Source organism: Pocillopora verrucosa, chromosome 6 (genome assembly GCF_036669915.1).
Source record: "Pocillopora verrucosa isolate sample1 chromosome 6, ASM3666991v2, whole genome shotgun sequence".
Classification (NCBI taxonomy): domain Eukaryota; kingdom Metazoa; phylum Cnidaria; class Anthozoa; order Scleractinia; family Pocilloporidae; genus Pocillopora; species Pocillopora verrucosa.
Window position 1 is genome coordinate 24,114,909 of NC_089317.1, and position 17,428 is coordinate 24,132,336.

The 17,428-nt window shown below is 38.4% G+C and overlaps 2 protein-coding genes across 2 annotated transcripts; both read right to left on the bottom strand.

Annotated features, from left to right (window-relative positions):
* Positions 1 to 3,505: 3,505 nt before the first annotated feature.
* LOC131770836 (protein IWS1 homolog) lies at positions 3,506 to 12,411 on the bottom strand. The gene is made up of 16 exons (XM_059086569.2): positions 11,568 to 12,411; positions 10,528 to 10,609; positions 9,314 to 9,392; positions 8,847 to 8,892; positions 8,567 to 8,735; positions 8,230 to 8,272; positions 7,817 to 7,846; positions 7,316 to 7,387; positions 7,103 to 7,185; positions 6,949 to 7,000; positions 6,528 to 6,605; positions 6,153 to 6,270; positions 5,020 to 5,128; positions 4,433 to 4,498; positions 4,245 to 4,359; positions 3,506 to 3,870 (listed from the first exon to the last, which is right to left on the bottom strand). Exons 1-16 carry the CDS (start codon positions 12,301 to 12,303, stop codon positions 3,742 to 3,744), a joined length of 2,007 nt encoding a protein of 668 aa, XP_058942552.2. The 5' UTR covers positions 12,304 to 12,411; the 3' UTR covers positions 3,506 to 3,741.
* Positions 12,412 to 14,317: 1,906 nt separating this feature from the next.
* LOC131770722 (potassium voltage-gated channel subfamily A member 1-like) lies at positions 14,318 to 16,330 on the bottom strand. Its single transcript, XM_059086442.2, has one exon. It carries the CDS (start codon positions 16,026 to 16,028, stop codon positions 14,874 to 14,876), a length of 1,155 nt encoding a protein of 384 aa, XP_058942425.2. The 5' UTR covers positions 16,029 to 16,330; the 3' UTR covers positions 14,318 to 14,873.
* Between the last annotated feature and the right edge of the window lie 1,098 nt (positions 16,331 to 17,428).

Genomic DNA, 17,428 nt, shown 5'->3' on the forward strand with positions numbered 1-17,428 from the left:
TTAAATGGAGAAATCGTGAACCTAACATGGAAAGTTTTGATTTTTTTCCAATTCAGATGCGTTTATTTGGAGACAGATGTGTGGTAATACTTCAAAACTTAACCAACCATTTCACCATGTACCAGGCCAAACAAAAGAATTGACAAGCAATGAAACTAAAAACTTCTCACCTCGAGGAATGCATTTCCTGATATTTTAAGATTTTACGAGAGTCCAGCGGAATAAATTTCGTGACTTACTCCTTCAAAACCGTGACCCAAATGTATTTCAAAAGGGTTCTTTCGCGAAGACTGAGAATTCAGTCGAGGATTTTCGTAGCTGTAGCAGAGTTGTTAGCTTTGTCAGTGTACGTGATTAAAATTAATAACCATTTTAAACATGGTATTTACACTTTTCGAGTAGCAACTGTTCACCTTTTCCGGAGCACTCGTTTGTTTTGCTTATTACAAGGCGGCGAAATATTTTTATGACATTTTTTCTTTTGTTGACTTAAGCATGTCCGCGGCCCGTGAATTGGTTTCTTCGCCACAATCGGAAATGTATACATTTCGGTAAATACATTAACACTGCCATTACACTGAATAAACAGATGTTAGCTCTGAACCAAACCAGTTTTTTTAAATTTCTTTTTCCAAGTTTGCATAGTATTATATTTTATGGCCGAATTGTCAGTCAGACTTCAAAGACTGCCTACCCCATTATACTTCTCAAAAATTGACGTGGTCGTAAGATCGCACATGACATAGCCATGTGCTTTTAATATTTATCATTTTCATTTTTCAAGCTGATCTCTTCCTTAACATAGAATTTTCAGTACTTTGACGAATCTAAGTATGAAGTAAAAGAAATTCGATACCACCCATGGTTTTTGCGTAAAGATGAAAATAACAGTAGGTATTTTTTGCTTGCTAACACATTCTAACCGATACCAGTTCGGGACGTTTTAATATTTCATGTGAGAGAGCGGAAGATTATGCTTTCCCTCTGTGAACCAGACAGACTGTAAAATATAACAGAAACACAAATTGATAAATGAACATCGGATTTCGGATTCAAGGCAATTCTTTGCGAACACTTGACAATTTAAAACTCATTTATTAAAGTTCGTTTCAATTCATTGTTGAAGTTTCATACATTTAAAAATCTAGTTCATTTACAGTGGTTTTATTGTCTTTACGCCGACGACATGTTATTTCACCAATTGACTTTTAAGGACTTCACACAATCTTTCATTAGATCTCCTAAAGTCCGCAGTTTTTCCCTACTTTTTGAGGTTAAAATCTATTAGTCATAATATTCAAGTTATTTTCAATAAACGCGCCTTTAAAATATTTGTATGAATTACTCCGTTACTCAGGCGCTCAGACACAAAAAAGTTAACAAGTGATTATTTTTCCTGTTTTTCGGCGAATCTACCAAAGCAGTGCACTCAGCCTTTACAATAACATTCTAAAAACAGAACCCAAAAATCGCAATATAAACAAATTCTTTATTGATGTAAAAAAAGCATTCGACTGAAACATTCTTGCTAACTTCAGTTCAGCTATACCAGCGGGTTACTTGCAGGTGGCGGCGATAAATATTTACCTTACTATTACCTCTAATTAGGATACTCTGCAAAATGTAACCTTAGAAGACCGCCCTAAACTGAAAAATATATAAAAAGAAAAAAAAAGACATAACGTTTTCGATACTTACTGCGTCAAGGAAGCATCATACGTCGTGTAAGGTACATGAACATTCGCTCGATCGTTTGTTGGAAGACGAGCTAAATTTGAGTTGGCGTTGTTACACTCGAGGAAAAATAAATCATCGGACTAGCATTCCTGCAGTTTGAGGATTCAGGACTTGTCTCTTAAAAGACTCTTAGGTGAAGAAGCATTGCGAGATGGAACCGCAGAATTGATTTTTTTCAAGAGTTGAAAATACTAGAACCGACCAAATGCTGTTCCATAATTGATATCATCCTCTTCCAACGAACGCTTTTTCTTTGTTCACCATGAAATACCTGTTCTGAGCATTGCACCTTTATGCTCTTCGTGCTTGTTTTTTTTTTCTTTCTTTCTTTTTTTTTTTCAAAATAAGGACTTCACGTGGTGTTATTTAATACTTTAACAAAACTCTTAGTTAGTACCAGTTTAACGTTTCGCCCTACAAAAATATTTTGAAAGAACCTTTGCCTTCGTAAGGGCTCCCCATTTTCTTAATGAAGGGCAGAAGCCTAAGGAATAGCCCATGGGAATTCTACCCAAGAGCTTTGTGCTTTGATCTTGGGTAAAGCACTTAAACAATCTCTTGTCACCCGCTCGCTTTTGTGCGGAAATGTTTTTGTCAGGATTTCATTACAAAGGTTCTTTTGGAAGAAAGCTAGTTGAAATTGAAAGACCTTCAATCTTAAGTACTTCATCATATCAAAAAGAAATGTGATCCTACCAGTGCCACAGATGCTAACGGTAAAGCCAACAGAAATTGGAATAAGCGTCGTGAAGAACTAGGAATAAACTGTAATCATACAAGCTCTGTGCTAGCGACTTGAAAGCTTTTTCCCTATAGCCACCTAGAAAAAGCCTTTCCATGATGTTCTTACTGTGCTCATTCCCTCCAAGATTGTTATTCCACCATCACTCCAATTACCATATTGGGGCAACGAAACGCGCAAAGTTTGCCACGGTATTACAATAGGACGGGGTCAAATTCGGAAGGGAAGCGGAACGCACTGGACGATCCAAACAACTACTTTTTCGTTTTAGTTGGGCTAGAAATTTTTAAGCAACGAGCTTTTAAGTGTATCAGTTTGTTTCGTTGGTCATAAAAAAGCGGACTTACATGGTTTGGTTTGTAATATTACCGTCTTTCACGCACACCGTATGCGATCGCTATAATACTCAGATAAGTCAGAAATTATTTAGAACTAGAAGCCAAAAATACTAGGAAACGAAATATTGGTAGATAAAATCCCTTATTCGATGGTTTAACATATAACAAGGTCCGACAGTTTGCTTATCGCATGGACTTTTCTCGCCCCTTGAGGGGCTCGGATAAATACGACGCAATTCGCCAAATATCCGCGCTAATCGAACAACATGTATATTTCCAGCGCGATATGAAAACTATGCTTGGTAGAAACTCCGCGTAGCTTCCATCCTTGCGAAACAACAAATCCAATGGCTTCGCAAAGAAACCGAGTAAACCTTCATCTGTCTGTTGTATCTCTAGCAATGATTCCACAATTTGAAAGTTTTAAATAATTATTTTGTTATGTACAAAACCGAGTATTTATGAAGATGCTTTCGCGCGGACACAAAGGGAAGTAACTTTTGTTTTTCAAATAGCAACCAAAATAACACAAGTTAATCTAAGGTTCTATAACCTAGCGTGTAATAACTCAAACCTCAGTTACTTTCCCTAGCAGTCCTTTGAAGTTAAGTTACGAGTTCACAAAATCATATCAGGATACTAATAATAGAGTATGGATTTCTCATCAAAGGTAACAAAAATCTTCTGATCCTTATTTTCCTTCATTCATTTTCATTACAATTAGCGCAAGTTAAAAAGTTGTTACATCGTCGGCTCTGATAGGCGTGCGTCAAAACACTTCGCTCCATTCATCTCTCAAGTGACTGATGACGTTTGTTCATTGCGTGTTCACAAAGACGAGGGATGCTTGCAGTAGAGATTCATTTAGCGTCAGTGTTTCACATGAACGATTACTTCGTGTAGGCAGCACGTAAACGGCGTCGATCAAAGAGCCATTTTCCTTCCTTCGATGCTGATACCCACGGCTCGCTGTGATCCTCTGTTGAGAAGCTTTTTCTTTTCGTCAAACTTTCTCTTCTGTTTTTCAAAACGGTTCATCGACTTTTGAGGTTTCTGAAATTGACAGAACATAGCAAAGCAAGACGAAACTCGTTTTATATCCAATAACTTTTTTACTGTCTGATTAATCCTTTGTTCGTAAATTGGTTGTATACACTAAACTAAAACTGATTTCTAATCTTCCCCTATAGCTAAAGCTAATAACTTTCCTTCAAAAGAACACTTCCAAGCTGATGCATATGTCTATCATAATAGCAACCTGTTAGGCGTTTACTGGTCAGGCAGCCCTTAAGTTAGATTTCAACTGCATTCTACACCACACTGGCAAATTGTACTTTCCAATATGCCTGACAACCGTCGCTCAAAGGCGAGTCATGTGTACGTAACGTGACACTGACCTAGTAACTGTAGTCTCATCATCGACTTACCTTGGAGAAATCCATCCGTTCAACAGCATTCTGTGGTCGCACAACGTAATCTTTGTTGGATGGCATGGGAACGCGGGCTCGCATCACAAAGCCCTTGTCACCAGGCTTCACGGCTCTGAAGAGGGGTTCAAGACACGTCGCGTTAGTGAAGCGCAAAACAAATAAGGTTGAAGATCAAGCGTACTCACTTTTTGTCGCTCTGCAGAGCAGAATCGATGGACTTTGGAGTCCTGCCTCCATCGCTATCTACTGAACTGAGAAAGCAAAATAAAACAAGCGTGATAATCTCTTTTAGTCTACTTTAGATAAGGACGCAACTCAAAAAGTATGATACTCTCGAAATAGGATATGTGAAAAAGAGATGATTTCAAATGGGATGACTGCTGAGATGGTTGAGCATAACGACTGAAACGATGAAGTTTTAAGTAAGTATGAGTTCACCATCATTTTCACTACTACGTGAACCTCACTGGAAACAACTTCCGCTCATAAAAACCAGCTGCGGTTCAAACATCAGCCGGATTGGTCCAAATAAAAAATAATGCTGTAATAGTACAAACAAATGTTATTTTTGCATCCTATAATAAGAGGATAGACATGTGGCTACAATAAGTGTCTGCTTCACAAAGGTGTTCCTTCAGTGAAGTTGACAGACCAGCGGTTGTAAGAAGATTTTTCAGTCGGGACAAGAATTTGGGTCCCTGAAATGGGGGGAACCCTTGAAGTAAGTTGTCGTGGAAGAAGCTTTCCATAGTAAAAAATTCCAACACGATACCTTAATCTTCTTTTCTTGGACATGTTTTGGTAATCCCGCTGTTCTCTCTCCTCTCGACTGAGGGATTTGAAGTTTGACGTCACACCAAAAATCGGCCGCGCCCAGTCATCTAGACAGAATAAACCACAAACTTAGTAAACAAAATAAATACTGAGAAAAAACCAAAACAAATGAAATATAACAATAAATTAAAAAAAGGGGCTAAACGCCCTGAAGCTAAAAGCATTAAACTTCTAGGGTCATTTTAATGTGGGAAGGCGGAAGTACTTCTCATTTTATGAGGGAGGACGGAAGTACTTCCAGAAAATTCCCTTCTATCGGAGTAACTTTACTTGATCGTTTGCTTTCTATCTTAAATAAAGTTATTTACGTGCCCCAAACCCACCCTTTTTAACAACTATGAAAAGTTCTGGACCTTTCTTACATAATAATGCGCATGAAAAATTACTCGCTTCTGATTGACTGAAAACGAGCGCATTCTCATGTAACCAGAGTGCAAAGTTAAAACGCGAGTTTAAATAACAAATAGCGTGCGCTGTCAAAATTTTGCCTGTCTTGACTTTTTTTTGGGATGCTTTTTACCATGCATATTATCAACAAGTAATAGCATGGTTTCTCCTGCAATTTGGTGTTAATAAGCACTTGTAAATTTTCAAAGACTACAAATTGCCCTTGACCTACGACCTCGTGCAATTTTGTTGTCTTTGAAAAATGTACTTACTGCATATTAACATCAAATTGCACTCGAAATCATGTTATTACCTTTATAAAATGAGTTGGACTTGTATAAAATAAAAGATAAATTTGGTGGTAAGGCTAAGGAAAATGGCCTGCTTAGGGGTACGAGGAAACGATAAAGCAACAGTTTAAAATCTCTCGGACAAAGACAAGCCGACAGGGTCCTCTCTCTTCTAATTTTGGTCCTTGGGAACAAGGTTGACGAAAGAGGGCGAGGGGAAATTCTTTAACGTTATGCTACAACTGGAATTGTACTGAAATGTGGTGCGGTGAGATGGGCTTCTATCGCAAAACATTATTTAATTCCGTTACATAATGCACGACTTTTCAGAAGGAATCCTTGAAGGAAATTTCTATTCAAATCTCGTTCTTGTAACCGTAATAACAATACTTACTGACGAGTTTTCCTGCAATTTTCTTATTGGCTCTTGTCTCTCTCGGATGGCGGCACAGGTACATGACTGCCTTACCGATTCCGCTCATTTTAAGAGTTCTGCTGTCCATGGAAGGAAACTAAAAACAAATAACTACTTATCAACCGAGAGTGAGGTCCTCACGAGAGAATCGTAACTATAATTCAGCCAGTGAGCAAAAGGAACATTGTTAGTGACACAGAACAACCCAACTGGCAGCAAGGATCATGGGTAATCCGTACAGAATTACTACCTCTGGTCCATTAAATCCTAATGAAGATGTTGACTGAGGACAGAGTGACAAAAGTACGAACTTATTTTCAGAGAGCCCACGAGCATTTCAAGCTCAAAGCTTACCTCGGCTAAGACTTTGAGCAGTCCTTCACGAATCTGAAGATGAGGTAAAGAACCATCAGGCAGAGGGCTCAACCAGTCCTAAGGCGTAAAGCAAAATACGACATGAGTTATTATGTAGAATACTGACCACGAGTACTGCAGTAACTACACGCGTGGAAATCACACGCACTTCCGGTGCGTCCATAGCCACGTGAGTAGTAGTGCTTTTCAAAAGAAAATACTTTCGTTTTCATCGGGACAAAGTTATACAGCCATTTTCAAATTGAGCGTTAAAGTAATCTGAGACGTTTACAAAAGGATTCACGACCTATCGAAACTGCCAACTTTCTGCTCAGCTGCTAAATTTTCTATTTCTGACAAAACATTTCTTCGTTTAAGGGTAAAAGAAAAATAGCACATATGGATGAAAAAGCTTACTAACCTTCAAAACAGGCAAAACGCCAAGCTCGAGGAATGTAGTTTGTAAATCAGCTCTGAGATACCAAACAAGAGACAATCATGAAGTGAGCAAAACAATTAAAGACAAGTATTTTGAATAAGGGAGGCAGACCGAACGGGATAACAGTCAGACTCACTTGTGTAAGTGTGTTAGAACAGAAGGAAGCATTTTGAGTTTCTTGGTAGCTGCTTGCTTTGCTCCGTTCAGCATCCTATCTTCCTGAATAAATAAAAAGAAACAAACTGCATGTGAAGCTAGAAAAGTAACAGTAAGAAGGACTAATTGGAATTTCAAAGTGAAATTACAGATTAAAATTATAAAAATAACCCAAAGTAAAAATCACAGGTACCTCTGCAACTTCTTTCATCTGAGTTATCATATGTGCTACTGCATCATCACTGTCACTTATGATGTCCACATTCTGTAAGTCCAAAACCATTAATCATCTGTGAGTTTTTATTCATATTCATTAAACTTTCATTAACTATAACTGTGTTTCAGAGACCTCTGAGATAAAAAAAATATATTTTTTTGCACAAAAAGGTGAATTTCATTGGGAGATAAAGATTATCCCATAGAAAGTGCACACAGACGATTGTTATTCTTGGATTTTGATGTGGGGCTTTTTCATGTGTTAATCTAACTACATATGAAATAAATGAAACTTTGCAATTTCAAAACTGATTAACTAAAGTAACTTTTTGTCTTAAAATTTTGGCCTGAAATCATACTTGCGAACTCAAATCAACTTGTGGTGCATTCCAATTTGATTGTGAAATCACGAATATGATGTCAGACCAAATTGAACTCCACTTGTTTCAATTATCAATATTCTGTAAATACTTCTTACCTTCCTTTTCCTTCTGAAATTCCTGTTCATCTGTATAAGCACACAAATAATGAGTTAGTCATAAAACCATCATACACATGAAACTGCTAAAGGTTACCTTAAGTCCTGTCAAATCAGACTGTTTGACGACCAAATATGATCATAGATATACCAAGACGTCAAAAATCTGTTATGAGCATGGGCCAAATATAAATTCTATTTTGTAGCTAATGCTTAACAAAGTAATTTACAGAGAAGGATTCTGCAAGCCAAGGAAACTTTTTTCTTCCTCTAGTATCCATTCCTAGGAAGTCCATTCTCGAGATCTAACCCTACTTGCAAGATGCAACATCAGAAGAAATCACAGAGAAGAAACAAAACATTTTAAAATAAGTTCCTTTGAGTAACCATAAAGACTGCAAGTTTGTATGTACCTCTTTCTTTTTCTGTATCATCAGGTCAAAATCTGACACAAACCTAAAAAGAAAACAAGATGTACATGTATGGCATAAATGAATAAAAACAAGAACACAATTACATGAAATACCCCTGGGTAAATCACTTTTTTCTGGTGAATAACAGTAACAAACAGACACCCACAAGTAAATTGTAATTAAGAGAAATGTACCAAGAGAAACCTGACGGAATTCAAAATGGCAAAAGCACCAATGCAATTACATCATTCAAGTGAACAAGTAATGTTCCAAGAGCTGTCTTCATTGTTTGAAAAAAAGTTGTATACTGAAATGAATTTAATTACAGTACACTTACACTTGCTTGTCATCCAAATCATCGTCATCATCATCATCATTGTCTAAGGCACTTTTGTTAGATTTGGGTTTTGGAACCTTCATTGTTTCCAAGTCATCCTTATTTGCTTTAACTTCTTCATCATCAGCTTCTGATCCAAGGGACAGTGAGTGCTGCTTTCTGTCTCGTGCTAAATACAGACAGCAAGGATTTGACTTTGAGTAATATAAACTGTGCACAACAAAATTTCCCTGGATAAACAGTTACTGATTGGAAAAAGTAACAAGCTATAAATCTTTACCTCCCTTCTTCTTCTTGGTCACTTCAATGTCTTCTTGTCCAAATCCCTAAAAGTTTGAAGAATCAGTAAGAAATTGTTCATTTGTTTTGATTACAGTATCAGAGCAGACTAGTAAAGAACATTGAAAAAAATGTCATCTTGCAAAGGGTACAAGTTTATTGACTATATTGTTATGTTAAAACACCAAATTCTCATAAGAAGCCAGAAAATATTTCGCTCAATGTTAGTATCTGTGTAACTGCCCACCCACCCCTTCCCTCAATCAACAAAAGTCAACTAATAACAAATCAGGGTTAATGTTGGGTTAGGGGAGGGGTAGGTGTGTGATTTTATTGATCCAAATATTCATATATGGTCATCAGTTGGGGGGGGGGGGAGTTAACATTCAGATCCCTGGTAGTGAAAAAGTTTAGCTAGAAAGAGAAGCAAAACAAACTGAGTAAACTGTCAGGTGTTTTCATTCTTACCACAAATTCTTCCTCCTCGTCACTAGCACCAAAAATATCCTGAATCAGCTGCTCACCAGCCTCCTCTTCAGATTCTACCCTGATCAATGTTTGAAGAAATATACTTCTTATCTAACTTGTAAAATGTGCAAGAAGAAAATGTTTGTGGTTACTGGTCCCAAAAAGTGCGTTTTGTTTGCTGCATTTACATTAAAGATTAAAATATTAACAGGTTTGAAATTTAAACAGTTAAAATATCTGGCAATGAAACAAGGGAAATGTGTTTGAGCAAAGGTAAACATCACTAATCCTTACAGAACTTTAACATAAGGGTTTGAGTCTGAAAGGGAATTAGGGCCTTTAAAAGAGGCTCCTGAACTGGTCACTGTATTGTCTTCTTGGGCAAAAACTTCACTCTTATAGTGCCTCTTGGCACACAGGGGTGTAAATTGGTTGAACTGAACTGTGATGAAAATTTGATGAAATGCAAGGGGATAAGCTTGTGATGGTCATGCAGTCACCTTGCCATCAGGAAGACTCGCCACTAGAGTTGTTGTGGTAGTGGAGTAAAAATTGTCAGGATCTCCTTGTGAGCTTTCAAAACACTTGTTTTGTCAACAAAAATATGCATGCGTTCAATAATATTCCTTGTAATTTGTTTGTTCAATCAAAAAGTTGCAGTCTGTCACTATGAACATTCTAAATATTTACAGGATAGAATTCGTCATTCAATAGTCCCTTTGATATCTTCTTGTAACAGATCAAATTGGTGGCTCCTTGACTATTATGCACATTTGACTCACCTTCTGCCATCTTGATAAAACTATTGAGCCTTCAGCACAGCTCTGCGGTTTTGCCTTTGGCATTCCTATGGTGATGCTTGCAAGACTTAAGTTCAAACTTAAGAGTCGCCTAAATCTTTGAATCTATAATGAATTAGCTAGCAACCTTGGTGGCAAGTTTACTGGTGGCCCCTTGGTGGTGGTGAGATTACCTTAGTGGTGAGCTCACTGGTGGTGAGTCTTCCTAGTGGCAAGATAACTGTAAAATATCATGCAGGGGGGAAGGCAAAGTACTAAGCAAAGTTAACTTAAAATCTCTATTCTTTAGATGCCTCCAGAACTTCATGATCATGTTATATAAGACTCTTATTTACTTCTGAACAGTACCATGAGTTGCATTGAGAAAAATAATGATGATCAGCTGTGTGGTCACAATGTAAAGATTGCACATACCCTTCCTCATCTGGTTCTGTTGGTCTTCCCTCAGCAAGACTCTTCTCCTCTTTAGCTATGTTGTTGAGGTCATCGTTTTGGTCTGCAAAGAAAGGGCACAGTGTATGTGTCAAGACTACCTATCACATGAGAGGTGGAACCAAGCTCCCAAAGGGCTGGGAGAAGAGGCAGGATTAGTAAAAGAGTTTTGGAGTTGGTGGCTTTATTGTTGAAGTAAGTAGTTATTTTGAAGGTGAGATCAGAGGAATGTCTCAATAGAGTAACCAGCCTACATCACCATGTTAATAGTTTCCTATACTCACTGCTGGACAGTTTTTTCAGCTGTAAGGGATATTGGATCAATATCGGTATCTGGGCAACTGCCCACCTACCCCTCCCCTAAGGGGTAGGTGTGCAATTGCCCAGATACTGATGTTGATCCGGGATATCTTAGAACTACATCTAATGATATAAGCTCTCTACTCCTCTTTTTTCTGATTTTGTCTTTTCAATTTTCTCTCTAACTGGTTTGATAACCTTATACCACCTTTCCAACCAGTCAGAGACAAAATAAAACAAATGCAGGGGTTTCAATAACTTTTTCCCTATTCAGCTGCTGATGGTGTAATTGGTGGCTGCACCTTCAGGCAAAACTTTACATGCAGTTCACTTACTGCTTAATACCCTCAGAGCTTAGGGAAAAAACTGGGCAACTCATATAATGTCAACATAATTTGGTTTTCATCAATGGGGTTGATAAAATGAGTTTGTTAAGTGTTACTTTACATAAAAGATACTAGGTGCACTCTGATTAATGAAAAAAAGGGTTCAGTATATCATTAGACTATAGCTGTTTCATAAAACAAAAGGCCACACTTTATAACGGCTTGCCAGCAAAACAACCGACGTGGAATGTTGAGAGAACACTCAACAAGTCTGTAAATCACTCATCTTTGGCTTGAGATTTCCAAGTGTTTCTCATACTACCCAACATCCTGAGTGAGTTATTGTACTGGTTCACAGATAGAAAGTGTGCCCTACCGTTTCAAAATCAATCATACCTATTGGCCCTTCCTTAGACTCGTCTTCATTGCCAGGAAGAAGCTTGGAGACATCACTTTTCAAAATGTCATCAACTATTTCTGATTCAGGTCCTGAGAGTCCAAGACCTAAAGGTGATATTGGCATTTCTAAATCATCGTCCGTTGCTGCCCCTGAAGAAAAAGTTCGCCATCTTTCGGTTGTGTTCTCTGTTACATTTAAATTTCCCTCGGGCTCTCCTTCGCCCATCTCTGCTCTTGGTGTAGACAGCTGACTAAGAACTCCAAGTTCACCTTCGACTTCCGTTCCAACTAAATTCTCTTGTTTTCTTTCAGATTCTTGATTTGTTTTTTGTGGTAATTGCTCAGCTTCTAAGGAAGCATCCTTCTCTTTGTGATCTTCTTTGGCGACCGTGTTCTCCTGGTCGTCAGCTGTTGCCGAAGTTGATGAAACGGGCGACATTTCCTGATCGTAGAGAGGACTAGCGTCAGGTTTCGCCTCCGTAATGATATCCTCTTTTGTATTATCTTCCCTATCACCTGGGGAACTAACGTTAGAACTATCGTTGCTATCTTCAGGCTGTTGTTTGGTGGCTTCTTCGCCGGTTTTTTCTTCATCTTCGTTGTCTGAAATATCGCTAAAACCTGGCGCCCTTGGCGAATCACCGCCATGATGGATTTCAGGTGTCGGTGGCTTTTCTATCTCATCATCTCCGGAATCAATGTCGTCAAAGGGATTTCTGACATGATCACCCATTCTTGCAAGGAACAGAGTCTTCTATTCTGAATACCAAACCTTCTTAGGAGATGGAATAAAAACAAACCTCACTTCACACGATCACGCTTCGATACTCAACTCTCTTCAAAACACAATCCTCCGCTCAGTAGCCAAGCCTTTTAGTGGTTTCCAGTCTCCAGTGCTCGCTCACCTAACCCGCCTGTAAGGCAGAGGGTGGACAAGAGGGGAGTGAAGAAAAACAACAAGCTTAGCAGGCTACTGTCGCCGGGTCCTAGCTTGCAACCGGCCGCAGCGTTCATAATCAGACTGCACGTACGATATGGAAATGGCAATCAGTTTTTATTGCAGTATGTATCACACGTAAGAGCCCATTAAGTAATTGGCTCCTGTCACACGGTAATTAACAGAGTCTACACCTTTCCTTAAAATAGGATTTTCTTAATATAGACCTCTCCTTAAAATATGATTTTTTTAATACATAGCCCAGTTTGGTAGACTAATAATAAAGAGAATAAAGAGGCCAAAACAGAGCCTTGGAGAACCTGACTTTACAGATGACCACAACACAAGTTTCAACGACTCATCTCACGCAGTTGGTGATTATAGCGGAGCTCGTAGAGCGTAGCCCCATAATTATACAAATAGTAGTAACCCATCAAGCCGACCGACGACCGTACGACCGTACGACCGTACAAGGTGCTACTTTTAAGATGCGTGGTCAACTGTACCGCGGGCACGCCAACGCCACGCTTTGTTCAGTAGTCCAGTGGTCAGTGTACTGAGCTCCGAGTCGGACGACCCGGGTTCCGGGGCAAGCCGTTGTGCCCTTGAGACGTGCGGAAAAAAAAACATGCGAGCTCCGCTTTTAGGCTTGGCTTAATCTATATATTGGAGCGTTACATTACAAGTTGATCAAAGCTTCGATTTAGGAGCAGATATTCATCACAGCAAATCTGCCACTGAGCTAACACCTCTTTAACTTTTATTGTGCTCTTCTTAAAGCTTCCAACAGTCTTACTGTATCATTGGGTTACTATCTGCTGTTTTGAAGCTGCAAAAAGGCAAACTATACTGAAATTTAGGTAGGAGCCCTAAGGCGGTTCTTTATTGAATCACTCTGTAACGATTATACCACTTGGCACTTTCTATTCCTATCAATTTGACAATCCTTTTCCTCGAGGTGATAAATCAGCCGACAAAAACCTCAACTTCGTGGCTAATGGAATAAGCGCTCAGTCTTAATTTCGTATAACCCATCAGGAGAGCCTTTCAATTCTTTCGGTCATCGCGGTTGTGTCCATCATTTTTCCTGATATACTGTACGTGCAAAGTTCTCCCCTTAACCGGCGAATATTGTAGGGTCTGATGATCTGTTGGCGAAATAAGGGACGTTGATCCCCGTCTTTAATTAATTTCTTTCCTTAGAACCACTTAACTGACTGGATCGCAAACATACAAACAGCCATTCATCTGAGCGTCGGTCTTCTTTTATATTGAAATTGAAATGTTGAAATTCCCGGTCCTTGATTGAAGCCTATTCAATACAAAATTAATTCAGAACACCCTGACGCCAGAGGACATGTTATTTTGGCGAAGTGACAGAGTTCATTCATCGTAATAAATGAGAGAGCAAATGAAAGAGAAACTGAAATTCACATTTTCATTTGTATAGTAAGTTGCTTGGGTGAAGACTTGTTGGTGAAAAAAGAAAAACAAATACAAATCCAAACAAAAACAAACAAATGAAAAGAGACATGAAAGTACAAAAACAACAAACCATAGAAGGGTAACGAAAATAACGATAAATGAAATGGGGAACGGCAAACAATGCCGATTTTGGTCCGTATCAGAGCACAGTCAAGTTTCGCAATGGACTGGATTCTAGCGCTGAAAATTTGTTTGATGCGCGAGATGTAAACAATTTTAAAGGTTTTTTCTTGCTTTAGTGGACTCAGTATGCTGTTACGGTAAGTGTTCATGGGGTAAAATCGTAAGCTTTATTTGAAAAAAATTAAAATTAATTTTAGTCCGTTTACAATAATCAAGGATTTTATGCAGTGACTAATGTTTCCAATTTTCAGGAAGATTATTTAAAAGCTGTTTACAAATAAGACAGCTTGATTGATTACCTAAATACAGTTTCAGATAGAAACATTTTCTTTCACTAAACAGAAAGAATTGCCCTTAACACTAGCTAAAATCCTTTTCAAGCAATCAATTAATCCATCTTATTTTCAAACAGGTTTTCAATAATCTGCCTGAAAAAAGAGATTAGTCATATTTTTGCGTTGGTAACACAAACATGGACATCATTTTGATTAAGGAAAATTGATAAAAACCTTTTAGCGGGTGGCTCTGACATTAGTCATAGTTTCTTTTATCGAAGGGACTTAAAGAACATTAAAGTAACAAATGGTAATCGATACAAGCGCTTAAATACAAAGAAAATATTTGCACAATTCATGTGCAAGATGATAGCAGAATTTGTTTTGCTTTGCTAAAAGTACTTCGCGTGATACAAAATTCGGCAAGCAATCGGAGAAAGCCATTTCAGTGCACACTTAGAGTTTCAATGGGTTCAGTTGACTTCAGCGTTCTTTTTCTCCAGCGCGGTCAATTGCGGCCATGTTGGCGTTCATAACTTTGTTGAAGTTTGCGACAAAGAGGAAAACTGGAAGAGCAATGATTAAAACACCAAACACGGTCAGCAGACAACCCACCATTTTACCAGAGGCTGTCAGCGGGTACTGATCGCCGTAACCCACCGTTGTAATCGTGTTCACCGCCCACCAAAAAGCGTCAGGGATGCTCGTAAAAGCGCATTTTTCGCAACCAGTCTCGGCGTAGTACGCTGCGCTCGATGATACCACGACACTGATGGAAATGAAGATAAAAAACATTCCCAACTCTTTCATACTCGTATAAAACGTAAATATCAATATCCGCATACCACTAGAGTAGCGGGAGAGTTTGAATATCCGTAAAACACGCAGCATTCTTGCCGCGCGCAGCACCGATAACGGTGCACGAGTGTTTTGCATTGTTAGAAGAACATAGTACGGAACTACGCTGATTATGTCAACGATGTTAAGCATTGAGCGAAAAAACCGCAGTTTATGAGGTGCGCTGCAAAAACGAACCACTAACTCGAAGGTAAACCAAATATAACAGGCCATCTCCAAAGACGAGAAAAACGTGCTCCTATTGTTGTTTATAGAGTTGATGACCCCAGATGACGACTCAAAACATGGTATAACGACCGAAAGAAGAATGATAACAACAGATAAAACTGCCATAACTCTTGCTGCGTATGATGATTCGGGATGTGAAAACAACAGCCATATCTTACGTTGTATGAGGTTTTGTGGTAAATCCTCGTCTTTTCCTAAAAGAGCACGCTCGATTTTATCTCGAGTAGAAGTGTACGCGCTTCGAATTTGGAAGAAACGTACCTCATCGATAAAAACATTCTCAGGCACCATGTCGGGTCTAACTAGTCTCCCATACGACTGATAATAAAACAGAATCGCATCGAAAGCCAGTCTGTTTCGGTTGAAAAAGTATTCGTCATGTCTTTTATCAAAATATTGAACACGCTTCTTTGGACATCCTAAAAGAGTGTCTGGGTACCTCGACAAGGTTTCTTCTAAAGTTTCAAACATTGTTCCGCTTACGTTGATCCTAATTCTTGAACTGGCGGAACTTTCTTTCTTTGTCATCGAGAAAGTAGCGTTTGAAGTCATTGCACCATGATTCTTACGGTTCACTCCGCGGGCTGTTTGCCTTACACGTTCAATTGCGCCGTTTGTCTTTCAATAATATTATTCTTATGCTGTTACTTTGCAGTCTGAATTTTAACGAAGGTGCCGCTCTTAAAATTGACTCCAACCTCGAGAAACACCTCAGGTGAGCGATGTCTTCATATACTGTCTCGCCGAAAATCCGTTTCGTGTTGTCCGTGTCGATTAATTAGCGATTTATTTCTCGCTCGAAGACAAGAACTCACTTTGTGGTGAATTTCCTCCCAGTGAGAGTTTACCCGCGAATTACAATGTAAATATACTTCAATAGTTACTTTAAGCTACAATAAATAATTTAAAATTTCCGACGCATGATCACGTATCCTAAGCTAGAGTTTAAAATGAAAAAAATGTGACAGGCAAATAACTTGATAATTTTAGCTGCGAGAGATCGACGGAATGACAGATTTTGTGGATATTTCTGGCGATGAAGGGGTGCTAGGACAATTAACTAATGCCTAAAGACATCTGCTTTGCCACTTGGGGTTAAATTGCTTCTCTTATAAAAAACCAAGTTTCACCGATTATCAAAATTATTTATGATTTTTGCATAAAATGTAAAAGATAGACGTGCTACTCAGAAAACAGCGAAACATGTTTTTTTTACCCTTGACTATCAGCAACTCATTTGTTTACGCTTAAACACATAGTTGTTGACATGATAGATGGTCTCTATGAATCTTGTCGTTCTTGGGTCTCGCTAATAATGACTTAAAGTTAGACTTGAGGATTTGATGCTTTGAGATTCAAGTCATTTCATATTTATTTACATAAGAGTACCACTCAGTAATTGTAATAATGTATACTGCGAGTTCTGACTTGTATTTTACACAAAAAAACGAAAACAATTGAGTAATAAACGCACAGAGAAAAATCTATGAATATTCCTTGCAGATATCGGGCGCCAATGGGGCGATGTGATTCACTTACAGCTTTTATTTCTCCAGGTGTTCGGAAAATTGGAACAAAAACCCTAATTAAACACCGAAATAGCTATTTATAAGCGGCGTATCACAGGGATTCGAAGTGAAACGAGAACTAGTGTAGAAATTGATAGAAAGGCCAAAATGTATTTCGGTCGAGTCTGGAACAAAGTTATAGTGACATATTTATTGACATGCATCAGAAGTGGAAATAAGTAAAATTAAGCAAAAAATAAATAAAAAAAAAGCCCGCGAAATACTCTATTAAACCGTAATATATTACCTAAAATGGTTTTGAGTAAGAGCTTTATGTTGGGGAAATTTGGCTATCTAAAATTTCTGTACCTTCTAAGGGTTTATTCCATTTAAGAATGGATCCCTGGATCCAGTAGTTGTTATGCGTTTATACATTTATATGTG

What these genes read in the sequence shown, in the direction of transcription:
- LOC131770836 (XM_059086569.2), bottom strand. Translation starts at nt 12,303, where the DNA reads ATGGGTGATCATGTCAGAAATCCCTTTGACGACATTGATTCCGGAGAT. An exon ending in GATTTGGATGACAAGCAAGT is followed by an intron (nt 8,273 to 8,566) that starts GTAAGTGTACTG and finishes TTTTCTTTTTAG; the next exon opens with GTTTGTGTCAGATTTTGACC. An exon ending in ATTTCAGAAGGAAAAGGAAG is followed by an intron (nt 7,388 to 7,816) that starts GTAAGAAGTATT and finishes TTGGACTTACAG; the next exon opens with AATGTGGACATCATAAGTGA.
- LOC131770722 (XM_059086442.2), bottom strand. Translation starts at nt 16,028, where the DNA reads ATGACTTCAAACGCTACTTTCTCGATGACAAAGAAAGAAAGTTCCGCC.